The sequence below is a fragment of the Lepus europaeus genome, chromosome 3, assembly GCF_033115175.1.
Source record: "Lepus europaeus isolate LE1 chromosome 3, mLepTim1.pri, whole genome shotgun sequence".
Taxonomy (NCBI): Eukaryota; Metazoa; Chordata; class Mammalia; order Lagomorpha; family Leporidae; genus Lepus; species Lepus europaeus.
This window is the reverse complement of record NC_084829.1, coordinates 51,532,430-51,554,566: the sequence shown is the minus strand read 5'-3', so window position 1 is coordinate 51,554,566 and position 22,137 is coordinate 51,532,430. Positions and strand designations below refer to the sequence as shown.

General features: G+C 38.8%; 1 protein-coding gene across 1 annotated transcript in view; it reads left to right on the top strand.

The window, feature by feature from the left end:
* PKHD1 (PKHD1 ciliary IPT domain containing fibrocystin/polyductin) overlaps positions 1-22,137 on the top strand; it is a 531,849-nt gene that overhangs the window by 494,465 nt on the left and 15,247 nt on the right. The window contains exons 62-66 of the mRNA XM_062186248.1: positions 276-411; positions 2,586-2,673; positions 9,509-9,616; positions 17,748-17,906; positions 20,995-21,117. Of these exons, the coding sequence (XP_062042232.1) occupies positions 276-411; positions 2,586-2,673; positions 9,509-9,616; positions 17,748-17,906; positions 20,995-21,117 (614 nt within the window). The remainder of the gene's footprint in view (positions 1-275; positions 412-2,585; positions 2,674-9,508; positions 9,617-17,747; positions 17,907-20,994; positions 21,118-22,137) is intronic.

Below are 22,137 nucleotides of genomic sequence, written 5' to 3'. Positions count from 1 at the left end.
AGGCTTTGGAGGGGGGGCATATAGGGAGGCTGATCATGATAAAGACATAAATTCAGAATTTATGCTTTTCCCCATTCCATTCATTTAAAAAATCATGGCTAAATTAACTTTTTAAAAATTATAAAATTATTCTTTGGTGTGGAGTCCTATTCACTACAGAATATAGGCAACTGAATCTTTTCACTGGCCATCAAGGATGAATATTATGGAAAAGAGCTACTGTAGATATATTTGGTATCCAACGGAGTCGTTCTATTTGTTTTTCTATCTTCCAGAAACACAAGCAGTTTTAAAACTGGGAACTTGATATATATTCAACCCTGTGCTCTCTCAGTCCTAGTCCAGCCTTCGGATGGAGAAGTGGGAAAAGAGCTTCCTGTGCAACCACAACTCGTTTTTCTGGATGAGCAAGTAAGATTTCTTGGGGAACAAGCTTTCTGAGGAGCTGGTAGCATGTTGCATTTAGCCTATAGTTTGGTTATCGTCATCATCAACACATGTTTTCAGAGTGCCCACTGTGTAAAATCTGCACTTAGAACTTTTCACTATTTTTATCCTTTTCCTTTCAGTTCACAGTCTGCCTACCTTCTGTTTTTCTGTGAATGTTCAGAATTTGATCAAGGGTAAATAAAAAGTTCTGATAGTTTTCTTTTCAAAGCATTTTTGGAGTAGGTCTCTTGAAATGTAGTCTTCTCAAAAAAAGTGCATGTGAAGAAACCTCTTCACATGCTAATAAAGGAACATATGATGTCACATAAGAATTACAGTTTTCTGTTACTTTGAGTTATCTCTCTAATGTGAAGTCAAATATATTATGAGCAAAAGGCTTCTTGCTTAATTCCTTTTTTTATAATTTTAGTAGTGACTTAATTTTTTTCTTTTTAAATTTTAATTGTACTTTTTGTGAAGATACGAAGTGATGCTTCAATATGTATATACAGTGTATAATGATGAGATTAGGGTAGTCAGTATTAAAATCGATGAATGTGTAATAATCTTTATATTTCTGGGATACAATGTGATTTTTCAATACATTTATATGAAGTGAACTCTTCAAATCTAGGTAATTTGTATTTCCATCTTATCATTACTTTGCATCTTTCTATCTGTTCTCTTCAGTTTATAACATATTTAATAGGTTATTGTGAAATATAGAAACCCCTACTATGCTGTTGAATACCAGAACTTATTTCTTCCATATAACAAATTTGATAACTATTACTCAACCTCCCTCTATCTCCACTCCACCCCTTTCCTAGAGGCTAATAGTTACTGTTCTGTATTCAGATCCATTTATTTTTAGCTTCTACATATGAGAGAGAACACATGGCATTTGTTTTCCTCAGTTTGACTGATGTGTTCTGTGTTTACTTTTGGTTTCAGGCTCCATATCCTATGACTCTATATTTCTCCCTCCCTCCCTCCCTCCCTCCTTTCCTTCCTTTCTTCCTTTTTTCTTCCTTTCTCATTTATTTATTATTTATCTATTAATGGTGAAAATGTGAAATATGACCTACTGATCAGCCTTCTACTATTTAAAATACATCCTCTGACATATTTGCAGGAAGAGGTCCATGGAGCTGAGGTCTATACTTGAAAACCTGTTAATTTTGATCTACTCAGTCATTCACCCAACTCTCTCCTGCTTTCTTCTCTAAACTGTTCCTTCATTATTAATCCCCAATGCAATACCCCTCTTTTATGAACTTACCTTTCCATTCTCCTCCTTCTCTGCCGTGATCCAACTTTCTTATAATAATCTCCCTTCTCTTCTTTCAATAAGCTAATGTTTATATATTCTTTCTTTAAAAAAATATTTATTTATTTATTTGAAAGGCAGAGTTACAGAGAGGTAGAGGAAGAGACAGAGAGAAAGGTCTTCCTTGCTGGCCCACTCCCCAATTGTGCGCAGTGGCTGAAGCTGTGCTGATCTGAAGCCCGGAGCCTCCTCCATGTCTCTCATGGGAGTACAGGGACCCATGGACTTGGGCCATCCTCTACTGCTTTCCCAGGCCATTGCAGAGAGCTGGATTGCAAGTGGAGCAGCTGGGACTAGAACTGGTGCCCACATGGGATGCGGGCACTGCAGGTCGCAGCTTTAGTGGCTATGACACAGCACTGGCCCTATATATTCTTAAGAATCAACTTATTTAGCAATTTTCTTCCTTTGCTTATTTCTACTGAATATATGCTTTCCAAAACTTCTGGGGCAGGAGTTATGGCCTAATAGGATGCCAGTTGGGCTGCTCATATCCCTTGTTGGAGTGCCTGGCCCTGATCTTGACTCCAGCTTCCTGCTAGTGTGAACCCTGAGAGACAGCTGTGATGGTTTAGGTGACTGGGTGCTGGGGAAGGTTCCTGCCACCATATGGGAGATATGAAGTGAGTTCCTGGCTTCTGGCTTTGGCCCAGCCCTGGCCATTTTGGGCATTGGGTAGTGAGTCAGAGGATAAGAACACTCTATCTCATGCCTCTAAATAAAAAATTAAAACATACACAAAACAGTTTCTGAGTGTCTTTTCTTTTTAACATAACTTAAAAAAATTATTATCTGAATCCATCTCTTCCCCACCCCACATTTCCAGAATCGAAGAGTGGAATCCTTGGGACCTCCCTCAGAGCCTTGGACTGTTTTAGTTTCCCTGGAAGGGACATCAGATTCTGTGCTAAAAGGTAGATATCTGTCACTTTCTCATATTGTTACTTTATCTGCACATAAAAATGTTTGCTTCTTTTAGGAATTTATAGTACAGTTGGGAAACTGAATTTCTTTGGTAATTTGGAAAGAATCTCTTCATTCACATGTCTATAATGCCAGTGTCTCTGGAAAGGTAGTTTGGGAATGAAATACTGCTCAAGGGGTCATCTTCTCTTCTCACTTCCTTTGTGTAATAAAGAAGCATTTTTATCATATTTGTATCCTCCATATGATGTAAGCAGGAGAGCATGAGATCTTTGGTTCTTAAATTCCAGTTTTTCTACAGACTAGTCAGTACCCCAGTGACAGACACTTGTTTGAAACAGCGTCATGGGCAGGACTTCGTAGCAATGCCCCAGAGTTACTGCGGTCTCTGTGGCGAAAGAGGAACTCCTGCTTTCAATATTATCAACAGTAAATGTGTTGATAAATCCAATAGTACCTGAAACAGACAAGCCCTCAGAATTAATTTCTTCTTTCCATCTGCCACCCTCCCACCTTCTTGTTTGATCCCAGCACCACTGATAGATCTATCTACATTCCTTGAGGTTATATGTATGAAAATCAAAAGGAGTATTATTTAAAATGAGGATTCCTAAGAAATGGCTCAAGATAGTTTGATTAGATATTCTGTATACAGAAAGCATGGATGTGAATTTTAGGATCTGGCCTAGCAAAAAGCATGTACTACATGATTTTATGAGGAAAACATTTTTTTGAGTGCTAATTCCATGTCTTGCTCACAGAAAACAAGCAAACAAACAAAATCCTCTTGAAATGCAACCAATCAAAGAGATAAGAAGGTACCTGCAAGTCTTGTAGTGGACTATGACAGATTGGCAACTTAGAATCCATAAAAATTAGTTCTGCAACTGCAACAGGTTCATCCCATTTTTATTTTAGAGTTTAAAAATGCATACTCTTTTATTAAAAACTAGTTCAGTCATTGTGTTTTTGCATTTTAAAACAGGAAAAGATGTGATCCATAGAAAAAAATTTAAGGAGAATGTAGAAACATAAAGAAAGAAAGGGACCTAATAAGTGAGACAAAGCAAGGAAGTCAGATAGATGGGCTGGAGCTAAACAACAAAGGACACGGAGACCACAGTGGAGAGTGTGGACTGTGCTGACTGTCTGATGGGAAGCCCTCTTGAAGGGTTTTAAGCAGGCTCCCTTACAAGATCTGATTTCCATGTTTAGAAGATGTCTCGCTCTGTGGATGGTGGATGTGAGAATTACAGTGCAACTGATAAACCAGCTAGAAAGTAATTGTAAATTACTTTGTAATTGTAAATAGAAAGTAAAAAGGCCAGGCAAGAGATGACAGTGGAGATAAAAGGTCATTGACACTGAGTGTGTATTAGGAATGAAATCAACAGGATCCACTTAAGTAAAGGAATAAAGGACGTAAGGGTGACTTTTAGGTTTTGACCTTGGAGTATTGGGTCAATATTTGGTATTCTTCGATGAAGCAGGGAGCACCAGGAGAGAAGCAAAAAGCAAGAGTTTTCATGAGAAGAAGCACAAAAGAACTAACTACATTCCCACTGTTGAGTCAAATCAAGACTAAGACCTCTTATTGCAGGAGAGATTTAAGTTTTAAGGCAATACAAATAAGATGTTTCTGGTGTACAATTTTTTTTAAGATTTATTTATTTATTTATTTGAAAAGCAGAGTTACAGAGAGAGAGAATAAAGAGAGAGAGAGTGAGAGAGAGAGATCAAGATCTTTCACCCTCTGGTTCACTCCCCAAATGGCTTCAACCACCGGGATGGGCCAGACACAAGGCAGGACCCAGGAGGTTCTTCCAGGTCACCCACACGGTTGCAGGAGCTCTAGGACTTGGGCCATCCTTTGCTGCTTTCCCAGGTGCATTAGCAGGGAGTGAGATTGGAAGGGGAAAGCTAGGCATCAAATGGGTGTCCACAAGCGATGCAGGTGCTGAAGCCCTTGACTTTAACCTTCTGTGCTGGTCCCTAATTTACAATAGTTTGCAATCTAGAGAGTCAAAAGTTTCTTATACTACTACTCACTCCCTTCCAATTGACCCCACACATTAATAGTCATTACTTCTCCTAGGAGTCTTCTATTGATTGTTTACAATCAACTGAACCTCTCCCAACACAGAGATCTTTACTGAGAGCTACAAGCTCTCTAAGCAAAATGGGCCTAAAGGTCATATAGTACCCTGGAATTTTTTTCTGTTTCAAGATTTTGTACTTCCTTCTCAGCTGAGGGAATCCCAATTATGTACAACCACACTTCATTTCTGGGATTTTACCTTGAGGTGAAGAGAAATTCATTTTTGATAACCTTGGTATAGAGGAGGATGGCTTAGCGTGCCATTCTAAAATCATTTCCTACATTTGAATAAAAGTTGATCGAATCTGTTAAAGCCAAACTAGTTTCAATGCAAAAATTAGTAAAATATCCAAGAAATTCAAGCTGATTAAAAATTACTTTTAGTATAGGTCATGGAAAATATTCTTAGAAAGAAAAGAACTCATCTACAAACCTACAACCTCTATTCCAGACAGCGCTCATCAAAAATCCTTATAAGATAATTTACTTAAAGCAGTACCGCCTACACACCACTGAATTAAATTGTTGCATGATTATGTCCAAGAGCTAGGACCCAAGTAATTCTCTAAACTAAACATTTATATAAATATTAGTGTTTCATATTAGAAAACTTTCTAAATATTAGCTTAGTTGTGGTTCAAAATAATAATAAATGTATTCCAAATATGCATATTCAAGAGATATATGTCAATACTGATCAAACACACAAACAAAAGGAATAACAATTATTTGTTTCAAGTACAATCATCTATTATTATCTGTTATTTGTAGAAGGGAAGAAGCAGAGAGTCTTGTCAACTTTTGCAAATCCCTCTTTTAATAAATATGATATAAAACACGGGGTATTTATGTAGAGTTCCTGCTGTTATTATATTGATGTGATGCATGCTTTGAGAATTTTCAGTAACATGTGGAAAAGATGTTTCATACCATTGAATCTTTGGTGATTTTAAATTGCTATGATGTGCATATTTTTTTATAATTGATAAAATAGCCCTATCCTATACAAACTTGAGAAAATATAAATAACTTGAAAATTTTAGTTTTTCATATTTCTTATGCATTTCATTGACCAGCTCTGGTATTTGTATTAGGTGTGTATTGTCCAGCCCTGGAAGGTGTGGCCAATTGGGTAGTAAAGAAGCAGATGCAAAATCTCTCTCTCTGTCTCCCCCTCTATCTTTGTCACTTTGCCTCTCAAATGAGTAAATAAATCTTAATAAAAAGAAAGTAAGGTAATTAAGCAAATACATCCAAAGTTAACCAATCAGAAATCTGAACATTTAGAACTTCAGAGTTTTGAATCGCCTGTTTGGATGCTGTCATTCTATGAATTCTTCAACTCCATTTTGTTGCCCTTGCTTAGAAAATGCCTAATATATGAAAGTAACTCATATATTCATCTTGAAACATACAACAGTGTCAAAACCATGCATTTTCAGCTATTTTTTATGTTCTAGTGATATTTGCAACAGACACCCTTACATGACTGCTAAAACTACCTTCCCCTACCCTGTCTCCTACTGCACAACTTAGGAACTTATTCATACTCCCTGACTTACCAGAATTCCCTACCTTACTCACATACCATACCCTTGTTATAGTCTGTGCTTTACCATACTCCTCACTTTTGCTATATTCCATACATTATTATAGTCTACACCTTACTCCTACTCTATATGTTGCTGTATTTCATATATTATCCATACCCAGTATCTTATTCCTGTACTTTACTTTACTCAGACTCCATACTTTGTCCCATTTCTGATACCCTCCCCCCATCCTTCATTACAGACCAGTGGAAAAGTATGAGGAATGAGTCAAGGGTATCTTCTGTTCATGATTTTGTGTGTGTGTACATCCTGAATTAAGAAAGAAATAATATGTAGTTTTCTGTTTTTTGGATGTCAACACTAAAACATCCTATTTCATATGATTGAATTTCTCTTAAGGCTATTGTGAAATTCTTCTCCTTAATTTTAGAAAGAATGGCATCTAAAGCCATTTGGGATGGATTCTCTAGTTTAAGTATTTCCCAGAGAAAATAAAAATACTAATAGTAATAACATATCTATATGTCTAGTCTAAATCTTTTATTTTACAATTTAACTTGATGCTTTTTTTTTTTAGTAGACCCTCATCTATGAAAAAAAATTATTAGCAATACAAATGAATTTGTGTAATCCAAGACAATTATTTAGAGTTCCTGTAGGGGGCCAGCATTGTGGCTCACTTGGTTAATCCTCCGCCTGTGGCGCTGGCATCCCATATGAACTCTGGATTCCAGTCCCGGTTGCTCCTCTTCCAGTCCAGCTCTCTGCTGTGGCCTGGGAGGGCAGTGGAGGATGGCCCAAGTGCTTGGGCCCCTGCACCCGCATGGGAGACCAGGAGGAGGCACCTGTCTCCAGGCTTCAGATTGGCGCAGTGTCAGCTTTAGCGGCCATTTGGGGAGTGACCCAATGGAAGGAAGACCTTTCTCTCTGTCTCTCTCTCTCTCTGTCTATAACTCTACCTGTCAAATAAAAAAAAGTCTGTCATAGAGTTCCTGTAGATCCTTTGACATTTCATTATAAATCATAGTTGCAGAAAATGTATATTCTTAATATTTTTAAAGATCACATGTCAGCATTACTAATGTAACAATTTGCTAGTGTATTTAAGTAATGGATGATTGAGGGGATGTTTTGGACGGCAACGGTATTTTAGATACCATAGAAACACATTCAGGTAGCACCCCTTGGTAGTCATGTAATCAATCTCAATCTTACTGCAAGCCCCAAACTCAACCTTACCCCAAGTCGTCCCACCTAGTACATTGTTTATGCCAACTTGATTAGGGGGCTTGTCAATGGCATTTGTGTATTTTATAATAGTGATTTCAAAGATATAATAAAGCCTAGACTAATGTACTGTACTTGGCAGCAACTGCCTTGGCTTTTGGGCACATATGCTTCAAATCTGAGAATATTATAGAGATATATGGAATCTTGGTAGATCTCTTTAAGGCAAGCTGGTATTTAACGCAAAAGCAAACCCATTTGAAACTAAAGCACTTTCCATGAGGCTGTTTGGCGGCTGTTCTATGAGGCAAACTCACTGTGCTTGACGGACACATTTCGATTAAATGCTGCTTTGTATTCTTCCAAAGATGGGAACAATAAGGACGTTTGTCAAAGGAAAAACTGCAGCAAACGATTTCATGTTGAACATCTGTATTCTGCAGTTCATTGTTTGCAAGAGTTTATTGACCATAATTTTGATGCATATAGGTTTTAAAGAGTCTAAACTGCATTTATCTTGGGTGCCTATCGTTTATTTGAGTCTTGGCTTATTTATTTCCATTTTTCTGGGCATTTTATTTATTTGGGGACTCTGAAGAGAAGAAGAAAAAGATGTTTCCCAAAATGGAAGTTTTAGTTGCTCTGCAAAATTGATGAGGAAAGACAATGTTTTTATAAAAAAGGATTGAGCAATTGAATTGAAAAATGTAACATTAAACATATTATATCTTTATGATACCTTTCAGCCTTAGTGATATTAAAACAATTTACAAACTTTAAGACCACTCTCCTAACTCTTTGACCACCATAACAGAGTGACATTTCAAAGTAATATGTAGCAGCTGGCAACTGACAAAGTAATTTAGGGATAGTGGAATCAAAAGACAATTAATAGCATTGTGAATTTCATCCTGAGTTAAGTTGGCTTCTTTCACTTTATAAATAGATGGTCTACTGTTAGAAAATGCAAGCTTTCTTTTTTCTTTTTTCTTTCTTTCTTTCTTTTTTTTTTTTTTTTTGTACTTTATTGAGGGAAACCAAAGCCCAGGCTATCCAAGTTGGAAAATAAGTCATTTTATCAGTCTTGGTTTGACAAACTGTTGTAGCACTGATCTATTAACTTGTCTCTGCTACCATATAAACTACAGATCCTCTGTCTGAATAGACAGGAGAAACTGATTACCTAGAAAGATAATTAATTTTTGATTGCTATTCAGTAATAAAATAGCCTATCTATAATGGTCGTTAAGAAAGCCAACTTTGAAATCTGGTGTATTTGGACTATAACCCCAGCACCAAGGAATTAACTTGATCTTTTATGAAAATATTTCGTATTCTCTATAGTACAGATATCAGCATTTATTTTAAAAATGTATTTAGTTATTTTACTTGAGAGAGAGAGAGAGAGAGGGAGAGAGAGAGGGGGAATACTCCCATCTACTGATTCACTTCCTAAATGCATGTGATGGTTGAGGGCTGGGACAAGCTGGACTCCAGGAATTCAGTTCAGGTCTCCCACATGACAGGAAGGGACCCAAGTAGTTCAGCCATCACCTGCTGCCTCCCAGAGTGTGCATTAGCAGGAAGCTGAATCAGGAATCTGAGACTCGAACTCAGGTACTCTGATGTGGGATTCAGTCATCCCAGGCAGAATCTTAACTGCCAAACCAAACTCCCACCCAAATAATAGGATATTTTGTAGTTTTCTGTGTGTACTTCATGTACCATGATAGTGATGAGGCACTGCCTGGCATAGTAAGCTTTCAGTATATTGCTAGCTGCTATTATTCTGTCTTGGATTGCTCAGTCTAAGAAGATCCTGATGTATTAAGTAAATTTTTTAATTAAAAAAATGTTTTTCATTGCCCAATTGCCTGTCTTCAGAGAAGACTTGAAGATATTGTCATTGAAGAGAAAATTCGCATCTATTTTCTTTCTTTGTTTTAGGATACACCCTGGCAGAAACTCAAGATGGTTATGTAAGCTTCTCCAACTTGGCAGTCCTCATTTCTGGGTCAAGCTGGCACTTTATTTTTACTGTGACTTCCCCTCCAGGTAATTTCAGCATAGCGTGCTTTTGTTGTCTGTTTCTTTGGGAAAAGCAATCCCTTCTCTTTTATAATTGGAAGAATGAATAAGACACCATCATAGTTTAGAGAAAAAAATCACTTGACTATCATCAAGGCATGAGAACAAAGAGCACATGGGGAAATTAAACTTCAGAAGACCTCTGGTAAGGGGAATCCAAAGGTACATCCTCCTTTAGATGCTAACATTTACTTTGGGGGTTCAACTTTTTTTTTCTTTTTCTAGGACATTTGATTGGATATTAAATAGATATTTTTAATTTAAAAGAATCATAGGACATAAATTTTTAATTTGTAAGACAGTCATACAGTGTTATGGAATCTTATTTTTGGATCTTGCTCTCTTCATCACCTCCCTCCCTGCTGAAAATTGGGACCATACTCACTAATATCTTGGCACCAGAAACACAGATAGTGTATTTAAATAGCTTATATGACCCCATTACTTTTAATAAAATATTCTTAAAATTCTTTAATGAAAATGTATATGAAGCACTTGTCAACATGTTATGTAACTCGCTAATGAGGGAACCAGAAGAACAGCAACTCTGATTCAAAAGCCATTGGAAGATAATGACTATAAATCCAGGAAAGAAATACTGAAATAAATTTGCTGAATTAAATACAAGGCTATGAAACTATAACCATCCAGGTTGCATATATACAGATATTATTTGCATATTACTCAACAAAAATCATCTGTAGCTTATTTGCATTCTAGAAATGAGCATACCAGGGCCCTAATTCATAATAAATATTAAATCAAACAAATTCTGGAGAATCTGATAAACTTTGAATTGGCCTATTTGAAAATACTGTAGTATGACATTTGTTAGATCTGCAATATTTTTTGCTCTTAATTCTAAGCTTGAGATCATTTTCTTTAACACAGGCCATCTTCTGAAATTAGCTACTATTATTAAATATTAATTTTTTGCAGATATTCTTTTAATCCCTATGAAGATGTACAAATGTATTAATGGAGAAACATGGTCACTGTCCTTGACATCAGCTTTTCAAAGACCTTGCCTTATACTTTTTTTATTTTATTCATTTGAAAGGCAGAGTTACAGAGAGGCAGAGAGAAAGAGAGACAGAGAAATCTTCCACACATTGGTTCACTCCCCAAATGGCAATAACAGCTGGAGCTGCGCCAGTCCGAAGCCAGGAGCCAGGAGCTTCTTCCAGGTCTCCCATGTGGGTGCAGCGGCCCAAGTGTCTGGGCCATCTACTACTGCTTTCCCAGGCCATAGCAGAGAGCTGGATCAGAAGTGGAGCAGCTGGGACTCGAACCTGCACCCACATGGGATACTGGCACTGCAGGCTGCACCCTTACCCACTAAGCCACAGTGCCAGCCCCACCTTATTCTTCTGTTTCTTTTTTTTTTTTTTTTTTTTTAAGATTGATTTATTTATTTGAAAGGCAAAGTTACAGAGAGGCAGAGGCAGAGAAAGAGAGAGAGATTGGTCTTCCATCCTCTGATTCACTCCCCAACTGGCCTCAATGGCCAGAGCTGTGCCGATCTGAAGCCAGGAACCAGAAGCTTCCCCCACACAATTGCAGGGGCCCAAGGACCTGGGCCATCTTCTACTTCTTTCCCAGGCCATAGTAGAGAGCTGGATCGGAAGTGCAGCAGCCAGGACCTGAACCAACGCCCACATGAAATGCCAGCTATACCACAGTCCTGCGCCCCACTTTACTTTCTTAATGAATATGTTATAAAGAGTAACACATGCAGAGATGGATATTTAGTCCTAGATTTGTCTGAAATTTAGAACTTTGTCCTTTAATTTCCTCAGTACTTAACTACTAAGGACTTCATCAAAGTTGTTTTAAGGCATAAGTTGTAAAAGTAAGTGTAAAATGTAGACAGAAGCATTTCAGTAACACTTGTAATTTTCAGCCAGTCATGGTGTTCATATTTGGTAGGCTGTTTTTGTGTTCCAACTTATAACTTCTAAAGTAGGCAGGAATTATTTTTGATTTAAATTATTATTCATAATTTTCAAAACCAGGTTTAGTTGATGAGGCCATTTCAGAACATTTATAAAGGAAGCCAGTCCCCAAAGACAAATACCACATATTTTTGTTGATCTGTGGTAACTAGTAGAGTACAAGAAAAATGATGTGTATGAGCAAAATTGACTTTTTGAATTTAATTTTTGTTTATAGCCCTTGTCTCTATTTTTAGGAACAGCATTGTTTTCTTCTTACTATTGAATTCTTTACTCAGTGGAGGGTTAATCATATGATTATAAAATAAACTGAAAGTATGTCATCGTAAAAATTAAAAGAAAGAATAAGAAAGGAAGGAGGAGGGAAAGTGGGATCATGGGCGGGAGGGAGGTCAGTGTGGGAAGTATCAATACGCTCCTAAATCTGTATATCTGGATACATGAAATCTGTTCATCTTATGTAAGTAAAAAATGAAAAAGAATAGATGGAGGATGAAAAGTAATGAAAAATATTCAATGGCCAACACTTATTTACATCATATTGATTAATGGTACAAATCTGGAGAGTAACTATTTCAAAGTGTCTCAGTTTCCGGTGTGAGAACTTCTGATAAAGCAGCATCTATTCACATATTTATGCCACTAAAATGCCTTATTTCTTTTTTTTAAAGGTTTATTTATTTATTTGAAAGGCAGGGTTATAGAGACACACACACACACACACACAGAGAGAGAGAGAGAGAGAGAGAGAGAGGAGGTCTTCCATCCACTGGTTCACTCCCAAAATAGCTGCAGCAGCTGAAGCTGGGCCTATCTGAAGCCAGGAGCCAGGTGCTTCTTTCAGGTCTCCCACATGCATGCTAGCACCTAAGGTGTTAGGCCATCATCTACTGCTTTCCCAGGCCCTAGCATAGAGCTAGATTGGTTGTGGAGCAGACAGGATTTGAACTGGTGCCCATATGTGATGCCAGCACTGCAGGCGGCAGCTTTACCTGCTACATCACAGTGCCAGCCCCTAAAATTCCTTATTTCTAACAGACTTCAATAAGCTTTGATTCATGTTACTGTTGTTTCATTCACTTGTGAATCAAGCAGAGAACTTGGAATAATTTTCATTACTTTCTGTCTTCTCCCTGTTATCTTAGAGATAGGAAAGCTATTATTTCTAGTTTAGAAATTTTTTAAAAAATGGAGAACTGAGAAGTTACATAGGTCTAAACAAGTGTGTGGAATCCTACTAAGTCTTTCTTACATATTAATAAATCTAGTATATTTATCACCTCTGAATTCACTGAGAAACCCCAAGAAACAAGGGCTTCTCTAAGTTTGTGTATTGACTTTCTTTTTTTTTTTAATTGTCTTTTTACGTGAAAGGCAGAGTCCCACAGAGAAAGAGAGAGAGAGAGAGAGAGAGAGAGAGAGAGAGAGAGAGAGAGAAGAGAGATCATCCATCACGGGTTCACTTCCTAAATGGCTACAATCATCATGGCTGGGTCAGATCAAAGCCAGGCTCCTTCTACTCCATCCGGGTCTCCCACATGGATGTAGGGGCTCATGGACTTGAGCAATTGTCTTCTTTTTGCTCCAGGCATTTTAGCAGGGAGCTGGACTGGAAACAGAGCTTCTGGAACTGGAATCAACCCCCATATGGGATGCCAGCATTACAGGTGGCTCTTTAACCTACTGCACCACAATGTTGGTCCCTATAGTAGTGTCTTTCCATACCCACTGTCCTTCCTGAAGTCTAGGCAGCGGCTGTTCTGGATATTTCCCAGAGCCAAGGAGTTTTCCAAAGGTACTCAGGATGTCAGGATCTGCTGGGCTGAGAATAGATTGAAGAAGTCAGGCATCCTCCATGCGCCCTCCGCCCACCAGCACGCACATAGTCTTAATCCACAGTAATTCCAAGTGTAACTGTCGCTTGCTTGCCTGGAATGTTCACCCTCCACAGATTCACAGGGCAGTCTCATGGCATTGCTCAGTTTTCAGCTCAATTGTTAGCCTCCAATTCCTACCCCTGCCTCCAAATTTCTATCTTCACTTTAGTTTTCTTCATGGCAATCATTGCTTGCTACATTGTGGCATCCGTGTCTTTGCTTTTTTGTCTACAGTCTATGTGCAGGATCCTGCATTAGGACATAAGTTCCAAGAAGGATAGGAATTCTACTTGTTATGAACCAGTGAGCATATTAAGGTCATTTTCAGTATTGCAATTTACAACATATTCTGCTATTAAAATTGTTGACCATCGGTGGTCTCCACCCTGGGAATGAGGTTCTTGCTGTAGGCACCCACTGCAGAGCTACAGCCTTGATTTCAGCCTCTGTTGTTTTCTGTGCTCAGCACACCTTTATTGACTGATCTGTATCCATTGTGATACCCGTACCTTCTAAGTTCAGAATCTTCCCATTATCCAACAATCATCAAAATGTTTGCCTAGCATTAAATGTCCACCAAGCAACCCCAAATGCTTTTTAGCATTAATACCAAATATTCTACAGCTCTGGTTTCCTAAAAACCAATTTCTGGGGCCGACACTGTGGCATAGTGGGTAAAGCTGCTGCCTGAGTCCCTGCTGCTCCACTTCCGATCCAGCTCTCTGCTGTGGCCCGGGAGTGCAGTGGAGGATGGCCCAAGTGCTTGGGCGCCTGCACCCGCATGGGAGACCACGAAGAAGCTCCAGGCTCCTGGCTTCAGATCAGCGCTGTTCCAGGAGTTGTGGCCACTTGGGTAGTGAACCAGCGGATAGAAGATTGATCTCTCTCTCTCTCTCTCTCTGCCTCCCCTTTGCTATCTGTGTAACTCTGCCCTTCAATTAAATAAACCTTTAAAAAAATTTAAAAATAAAAATTACAAAATCAATTATATTTTCTTCTTTTTGTCATCATTTACCTGTTAACTCAGTCTTCAAAGCCCCTTCTGCAGGATGCTTCCCCTGATCAAATCAATGGAAAATACCCTTCTACAGCAAGTGCTTTTCAGTATTCTGGTGGCATATGTCACATTCTAATTTGTTTCACAAATATTTGCTATGTGTACTTTATTCATTTAGTAGCTTGGAAATATCATGAGGATGTACAGTAACTTATCCACTTAATGTAAACAATCACTGAACAGTTAGTGGAAAATTGGATAAAACAATGCAGAATTTTGTTTTTACTTCTGTGAATTCCTACTAAAACCCACTCCTCCTCTCCAAACTTCATTGATATTGTTAAGATGCCCACAAAATGTAACCAATTTATAACAAACAAGTCAAATATGCTTCAAGCTTGAGATGTTTGCAGAGGAGAACCGTTTCTAGCTCATTTTAAATGGAAGGTTTGGGATCCAGGCAGCCAGAAGACAAGAGATTCAAGATTTGACTTTGGCTTCCAAACAATTCCAGGTTCAACCCAAGGAAAGCAAGGCAGAGAGAAACTTGGTGTTAACTTGAGCCATCTTCTGCTGCTTTTCCCAGGCACATTATCAGGGAGCTGAATCGAAAGTGAAGCAACCAAGACACAAATCAGTGCCTATAGAGTATGCTGGTTTTGTAGGCAGCAGCTTTACCCACTGCACCACATGCCACCCTCCTTTATTTATTTATTTATTTATTTATTTATTTTGACAGGCAGAGTTAGACAGTGAGAGAGACAGAGAGAGACAGAAAGGTCTTCCGATGGTTCACCCCCGAAGTGATCGCGCTGCGCCGATCTGAAGCCAGGAGCCAGGTGCCTCCTCCTGGTCTCCCATGCGGGTGCAAGGCCCAAGCACTTGGGCCATCCTCCACTGCCCTCCTGGGCCACAGCAGAGAGCTGGACTGGAAGAGGAGCAACCGAGATAGAACTGGCACCCCAACTGGGACTAGAACCCGGGGTGCCGGCGCCACAGGTGGAGGATTAGCCTAGTGAACTGTGGCGCCAGCCCTCCTTTATTTTTATTTATTTATTTATTTATTGACAGGCAGAGTGGACAGTGAGAGAGAGAAAGATTGACAGAGAGAAAAGTCTTCCTTTTTCCATTGGTTCACCCCCCAGTGGCCGCTGCAGCCGGCACGCTGCGGCCGGAGCACCACGCTGATCCGAAGCCAGGAGCCAGGTGCTTCTCCTGGTCTCCCATGCAAGTGCAGGACCCAAGCACTTGGGCCATCCTCCACTGCACTCCTGGGCCACAGCAGGGAGCTGGACTGGAAGCGGGGCAACCGGGACAGAATCCGGCGCCCCGACTGGGACTAGAACCTGGTGTGCCAGCACCGCAGGAGCAGGATTAGCCTATTGAGCCATGGTGCTGGCCCCTCCTTTATTTTTTAAGATTTATTTATTTATTTTGAAAGTCGGGGTTACAGAGAAAGAGAAAGACAGAGACAAAGAAAGAGAGGTATGAATTAACTACTTTTAAAATGTTGGCCTTAACTAAGCCATGATCATAATGCCAACCTAAATCACAAAAGAAATAACATCCAGAGAAACACAGGTAGAAAGACTCTCTAATGATATTTACTTGGGAATACCAGATCGTGGCAGTGGGAATGACCCTGCCTTGGTAAATTACAAGGAAGATGAGGCAAGGGAAAATTTTCAATAGCAAAAATGAAGTAGATATTATGGGATATTTTGAAACAGTAATTTTGGCCACAATGATTGATAACAGGGTGATGTTAGTCCAAGACTGGATGCCAATTGACAGGCAGATGTCCTTGTAGAGGTACATTTTTGTATAAAGTTGTGGTGGTCTCTGTGTGAACGCTTGTTCTGGCAGTCACTTGTGATTATTACTACTAGGTAATTATGCACAGGAAGTCTTTCTCCAAAACCTCCTGGCTATGTTTTTGTTAGGGATGGCTAGGCTAACTCCATTTTGATTCTGCTATCTTTTTTGTTCTTTTTTTTTCATTTTCAATATTTTATATCAAGATATAATTGGCATGTGTATTTAAAGCATATCATTTGTTTAATTTTAATGAATGTCTACTAAGAGATCATCACCATAATTAAAATTATAAATATATTCATCATCCCCAAAATTATGAGCAACCATAAAAAATTTTGCTTATTGATTTGCTGTAAAATGTACCTTTTTGGTATTTACTTTCATGATTTCAAATATATGTATGGTGTAATGTAACCACTACCACAACTGGGATACATATCACTTCTGTCAAACAAAAAAATCTCCCTCATGCTGTTCCTGTTTTCACATTTTCTCCTTCCTGTTGGTACCCCGTGGCAAGCAGTGATCTGTTCTAGAGTGTCATATAACTGGAATCATATAACATATATGAGATGGGCTTATCTCACTCACCATAACGCCTTTGATGTCCATCTTAGCTGTTACTGGTTATTAATAGTCCCCCTCTCCTTCCTCCCCACCCTTTGTTTATTCATTCTCCTGTTCAAGGACACCTTTGGGTTTTTCTGTGTTCTGGGAACGATGAATGAAGCTGCTATAAACATTTACATACCAGATTTTGAGTATATCAATAAATTTCTTGTTTAGTTTCTTTCCCAATTATGTCCAAAATAATGATGACACAAGAACCAAAATTTTCAGACTACAAAATGAGGAAATTGGGAAGAGTTTCAAATGAATTCTTAGACAGACAAGAAGTCTCCCATTTTTCTCCATCTTCCATGGCCCGAGCAGCTCTAACTACCATTGCTTTACTTCTAGTTTTCCAGATAATGACATTCTTTTGGACATTAGTAAGTCTCTTGATTCTTTAGTAGGAGTCTCTATGCTCCTGTTTTGATGTGTCATATGCCATATTTTAAGTAGACACATATATCAGAGCAACTAATTTCATGTATCCCAGACCCGAGAACATTTTTTTCTGCATATAAGAGTATCTAAGCTGCAGTTTTGCAATGGGAGTAGAAGGTAGGTCTGAGAATAAAAGGAAATAGTTAGAATTACCTATCAGTAATGGACAGAATCTATAAGAATGATTATGAGTTATTGTTGGAATTGTATAGTTCTTCAGAAATATAAATATTGAATTTATTATTAATTCATTTATCTGGTCATTTAACACAATAAAAATTTATTGAACATCCATTATGTTTTAGGCACTGTTTTAAGTTTCTCTTTTCCACAACTTTTTTTTTTACATTAGCATCTGGCTAACGTATTATTGAAATTTTATTTATTGATTTATTTTACAGGAGTCAATTTTACAGCTCGATCCAGACAATTTGCTGTTTTGCCAGTAACTGAGAAGGAGAGCTCAACCATCATCTTGTCTGCTTCACTGTGCTCAGTGGCGTCATGGCTGGCTCTGATCTGTCTGGTTTGTTGTTGGTTCAAGAAGAAAAAAACCAGAAGTATGTGATTTTTTTTCCTTTTTGGAAATTAAATATCTTAGGAAAATGTCTTAAACATTAATGATTCCTTTTCTTCCTGAAAAAAAAAAATTTCTATGAGCTTCTGCAGGATATAAAAACCAAATGAACCAAAGGAGTCCAATTAATATAATAGATGTAAGGTTTGCCTGCCCTTAAATAATAAAAATAGGTCATATTTATCGAATATTTCACTCTGGACCAGGTTCTAAGTACTTTAGATAATGAATCTATTTAGTCCTTGCAACAACCAAATGAAAGGTAGCCGCTAATATGCCTCAATTGTGGATGCAGACAATGAGGCAAAGAAAGGGTAAGTTGCAAACAGCCTGGCAATTTGCGTCCAGATTCCACTCTATGAAACATTGCTTCACTGCCAGCTGACCCTCCATACGGGGTTTAGGAAGCAAGGGAAAATGGTCCTTTGCCTCTCTAAAAGTAAAGAAAGTGCCTGGTGTGTTTTCTCTAGAAGCATAGAAATTAAGTCTTCCTCATGTCTAAAACAGTATCTCGCATGAAGAATAGGTATGTGTGTATGTGTGTGTATGTATATATGTATGTATATATATTCAATTTTCTATCTATTTGAAAAGCAGAAGGAGAGAGAGATAGAAAGACAGACACAGAAACACATTTTCCATCTGCCAGTTCATTACCCAAATGGCCACAACAGCAGGCTGGACTAGGCTAAAGCTGGGATCTAAGAACATAACCTTAAGCTATCATCTGCTGCCTCCAAGGGTATTTATTAACAAAGCTGGAATCAGGACCAGGACTGGTTCTTGAACATAGACATTCTGATATGGGATGTGGCCATCTCAAATGCTGTCTTAACTGGGATACCTAACTCCTAAAATACAATTTTTAATGAATATATTTGTAAAATAGATAGAAGGTGAAGTATCTCTCAGAGGTAGACTGAAAATACAAAGACTTCAAAAGCACACAGAGTGGGCAGCGTTGTGGTATAAGGCTAATAAAGCTATTGCCTCTGAGGCCAGTATCCAAAATAGGCACTGTCTACTGGCTGGGCTGCTCCACTTCTAATCCAGCTCCCTGATAATGTCCTGGAAAAGGCAGCGGAAGATAGTCCAAGTACCTGGGCTTCTGCCATTCATGTGGGAGACCTGGATGAAGCTCCTGGGTCCTGGCTTTGTCTTAACCCAGCACTGGACATCACAGTCATCTGGGGGAGTGAGCCAGCAGATAGATTCTCTCTCTCTCTCTCTCTCTCCCCCCCCCTTTCCTCCCTCCCTCTCTGTACGTGTGTGTCTGCACCTCCCTCTCTCTTTCTCTGATTCTTTCAAATAAATAAATAAGTAAATAAATCTTTTTTTAAAAAAAAAAAACACATGTCTGCTTGGTGCTTTAGATTTTACCAATGTCTGATTCCTGGTTTTGATATCATGCTATAATTACACAGGCTGAAAATGAATGGAGAAGGCTGGGTGAAAAGGCATATATCATCCCTATATATTTCTTGGCTTCTTTTTTTCTTTTTGACAAGCAGAGTGCACAGTGAAAGACAGAGAGACAGAGAGAAAGGTCTTCCTTTACTGTTGGTTCACCCTTCAAAGGCCACCGCGGCCGGAGCACCATGCTAATCTGAAGCCAGGAGCCAGGTGCTTCTCCTGGTCTCCCATGCGGGTGCAGGGCCCAAGGACTTGGGCCATCCTCCACTGCCTTCCCGGGCCACAGCAGAGAGCAGAGGGGCAACCGGGACAGAATCCGGCGCCCTGACCGGGACTAGAACCCCGGTGTGCCGGCGCCGCAGGTGGAGGATTAGCCTATTGAAGCCTCTTGGCTTCTTTTGAATCTATAATTATCTGTGCTTATTTCAAATAAAAATAAAAAAAAGTATTAGTAATATTTTGTTTCTAACTAGTTCTGTGCAACAGAAATATAACATGAGCCACAAATGTGAGGCACATTGTAATGTTCTTTTCTTTTCTCTCTTTTTTTTTTTAAGACCTATTTTATTTATTTGAAAGACAGAGTTACAGAGAGAGGTAGAGACAGAGAGGTCATCTATCCACTGGTTCATTCCCCAAATGGCCGCAACGGCCGGAGCTGCGCTGATCCAAAGCCAGGAGCCAGGAGCTTCCTCTGGGTCTCCCACTGCTTTCCCAGACCATGGCAGACTGGATTGGAAGAGAAGCAGCAGGGACTAGAACCGGCACCCATATGGAATGCCAGCGTTGCAAGCCAGGGCTTTAACCCGCTGCGCCACAGCATCGGCCCCAGTATTCTTTTCTTTTTAAGATTTATTTATTTTTTTGAAAGGCAGAGTGACAGAGAGGGAGAGACAGAGAGAAATATCCTTACATCTGCTAGTTTACTCCCCGAACGGCTGCAACAGCTGGGGCTCCTCTAGGCTGAAGCCAGCAGTCTGGAACTTCATCCTGGTCTCCTCTGTAGGTGGCAGGAACCCAAGTACTTGGGTCACTTCTGCTCCTTTCCCAGACACATGAGCAGGGGTCTGGATCAGAAGCCAAGGAGAGAGGACTCAAACTGGTGGTCATATGGGGTGCTGGTATCACAGGCAGTCAGGCAGTGTTTTAACCAGAGTCGACCCCACTGTAACCTTAGTTTACATTTTATCAAGAGCAGCTGTGTATTTCATATGAGTGCTCACAGCACATCTCAATTTGAAGTAGGCACATTTGAATAATCAGTAATGATCTGTGGCTACAACCGTATGGGACAGTTCAGATTCATACTGCAAAGCTGATCAGTAGATTGAAGTGTGTGTCATTATTTCTTAAGCTCTGAATTTATTATATGCATTCTATTCTATATTTGAGGATACTTCAAAAAGTTTGTTAAAAATGGAACCAAGTTTGTATCTATTTTAGTAAAAACATTTGAAATCATGCATAGCTTTTCATAATATACATAATATCCAGGACCTTTATAAAGACCCGTTTTATATCTCAATGATGAGTGGGGTTGAGGAGTACAAGGAAAACTTCTTAGCACTTACAGCCCACTTGCAAATAGTAACGTCCTTTTAATAAAAAAACAAAACAAAACAAAACTAAAAGGCCTGTTTTTGTCTCCATGAATGCAGAAACAAAACCTGAGGAGATATGTGAATCTCAGGCTAATGATCCAAAGAATCATATCCAAGTTTCCTCCAAACATCAAGGATCACAGGTAGATACTGCGAAAGAAGACATTGTGATGGGAGAAGGTGAGCTTGTACCATGGGGATGGTTGCCACAGGAGAACCCACTGTGGTTGATCTGCATATCCCTTGACCTTGGTTGTGGGTTTCTGAAGAAATCTAATTATAGCTATAGTGTTTCCTTCAGTCTCAGTTACTATTTCTCAAAGTAATTATACCCTAGCCTAGGAACACATAGATGCAGCTGATTCACTGAGCTATTATCCAATTATTTGATTTGACATTTATATATTTTTCTTAGTTGCTTTAACATTCTAGTTTGTTACATAGATAAAGGGGAAAACCAGAGTACAGGCATATAATCTTTCCCTTAGCTATTGTAAAGCTGCCAATTTGGCAACGTTATTGAATTTGGGGAAAAAAGAGAGTGTGGTTGCCCAATACCTACTATGCAAATTAAATGACATAGTGAACCCTCAAGAAATAAGCCAGTTTTTGTCAAGCTCTGCTTTGTTGTTTTGTCATACTTTTAGCAAAATATATTCTTTGCCTATGTTGTGCATTATGGCAGACGATGTTACTTGTTATATGGTTAAATTGCCATTAGAGTTGTTGGCAAGCAGAGAAAAGATAAGCATTTTCCTAGAACGGTGCTTTGCCTGTGTCCTACAAAGGATGTAGAAAACAAGAAGACAATGAAGGAACACAAGATGGCTTGGCCAAATATAGATGTAGTGTGAGAAGTATTCACATAATTTCCATGAATCTGAAACATTTTAAAATATGTCTAGAGAGAAGAATCTTGCTATTTTTTTCTAAGAGTCAATTATCATGCTTTCTGTTTATAGAGGAATACCAGACCTATTGGTTCTGTGTGCATGTTTGACTGAAAAATAGCAGTTCAATGTTGTTCTGCTCTAAATAGATGAATGAGCTCTGGCATGTATATGTGTATGTATGTGTTTGTGCCTATGTACATCTATACATGCATGCATGTGCACATGTGTGTCTGTCTATTTGTTTGATTCTTTTTCCATACAGGAAATGAAGTGTATTTTTCAAAAAAATTAAGTAACCATACTCCAG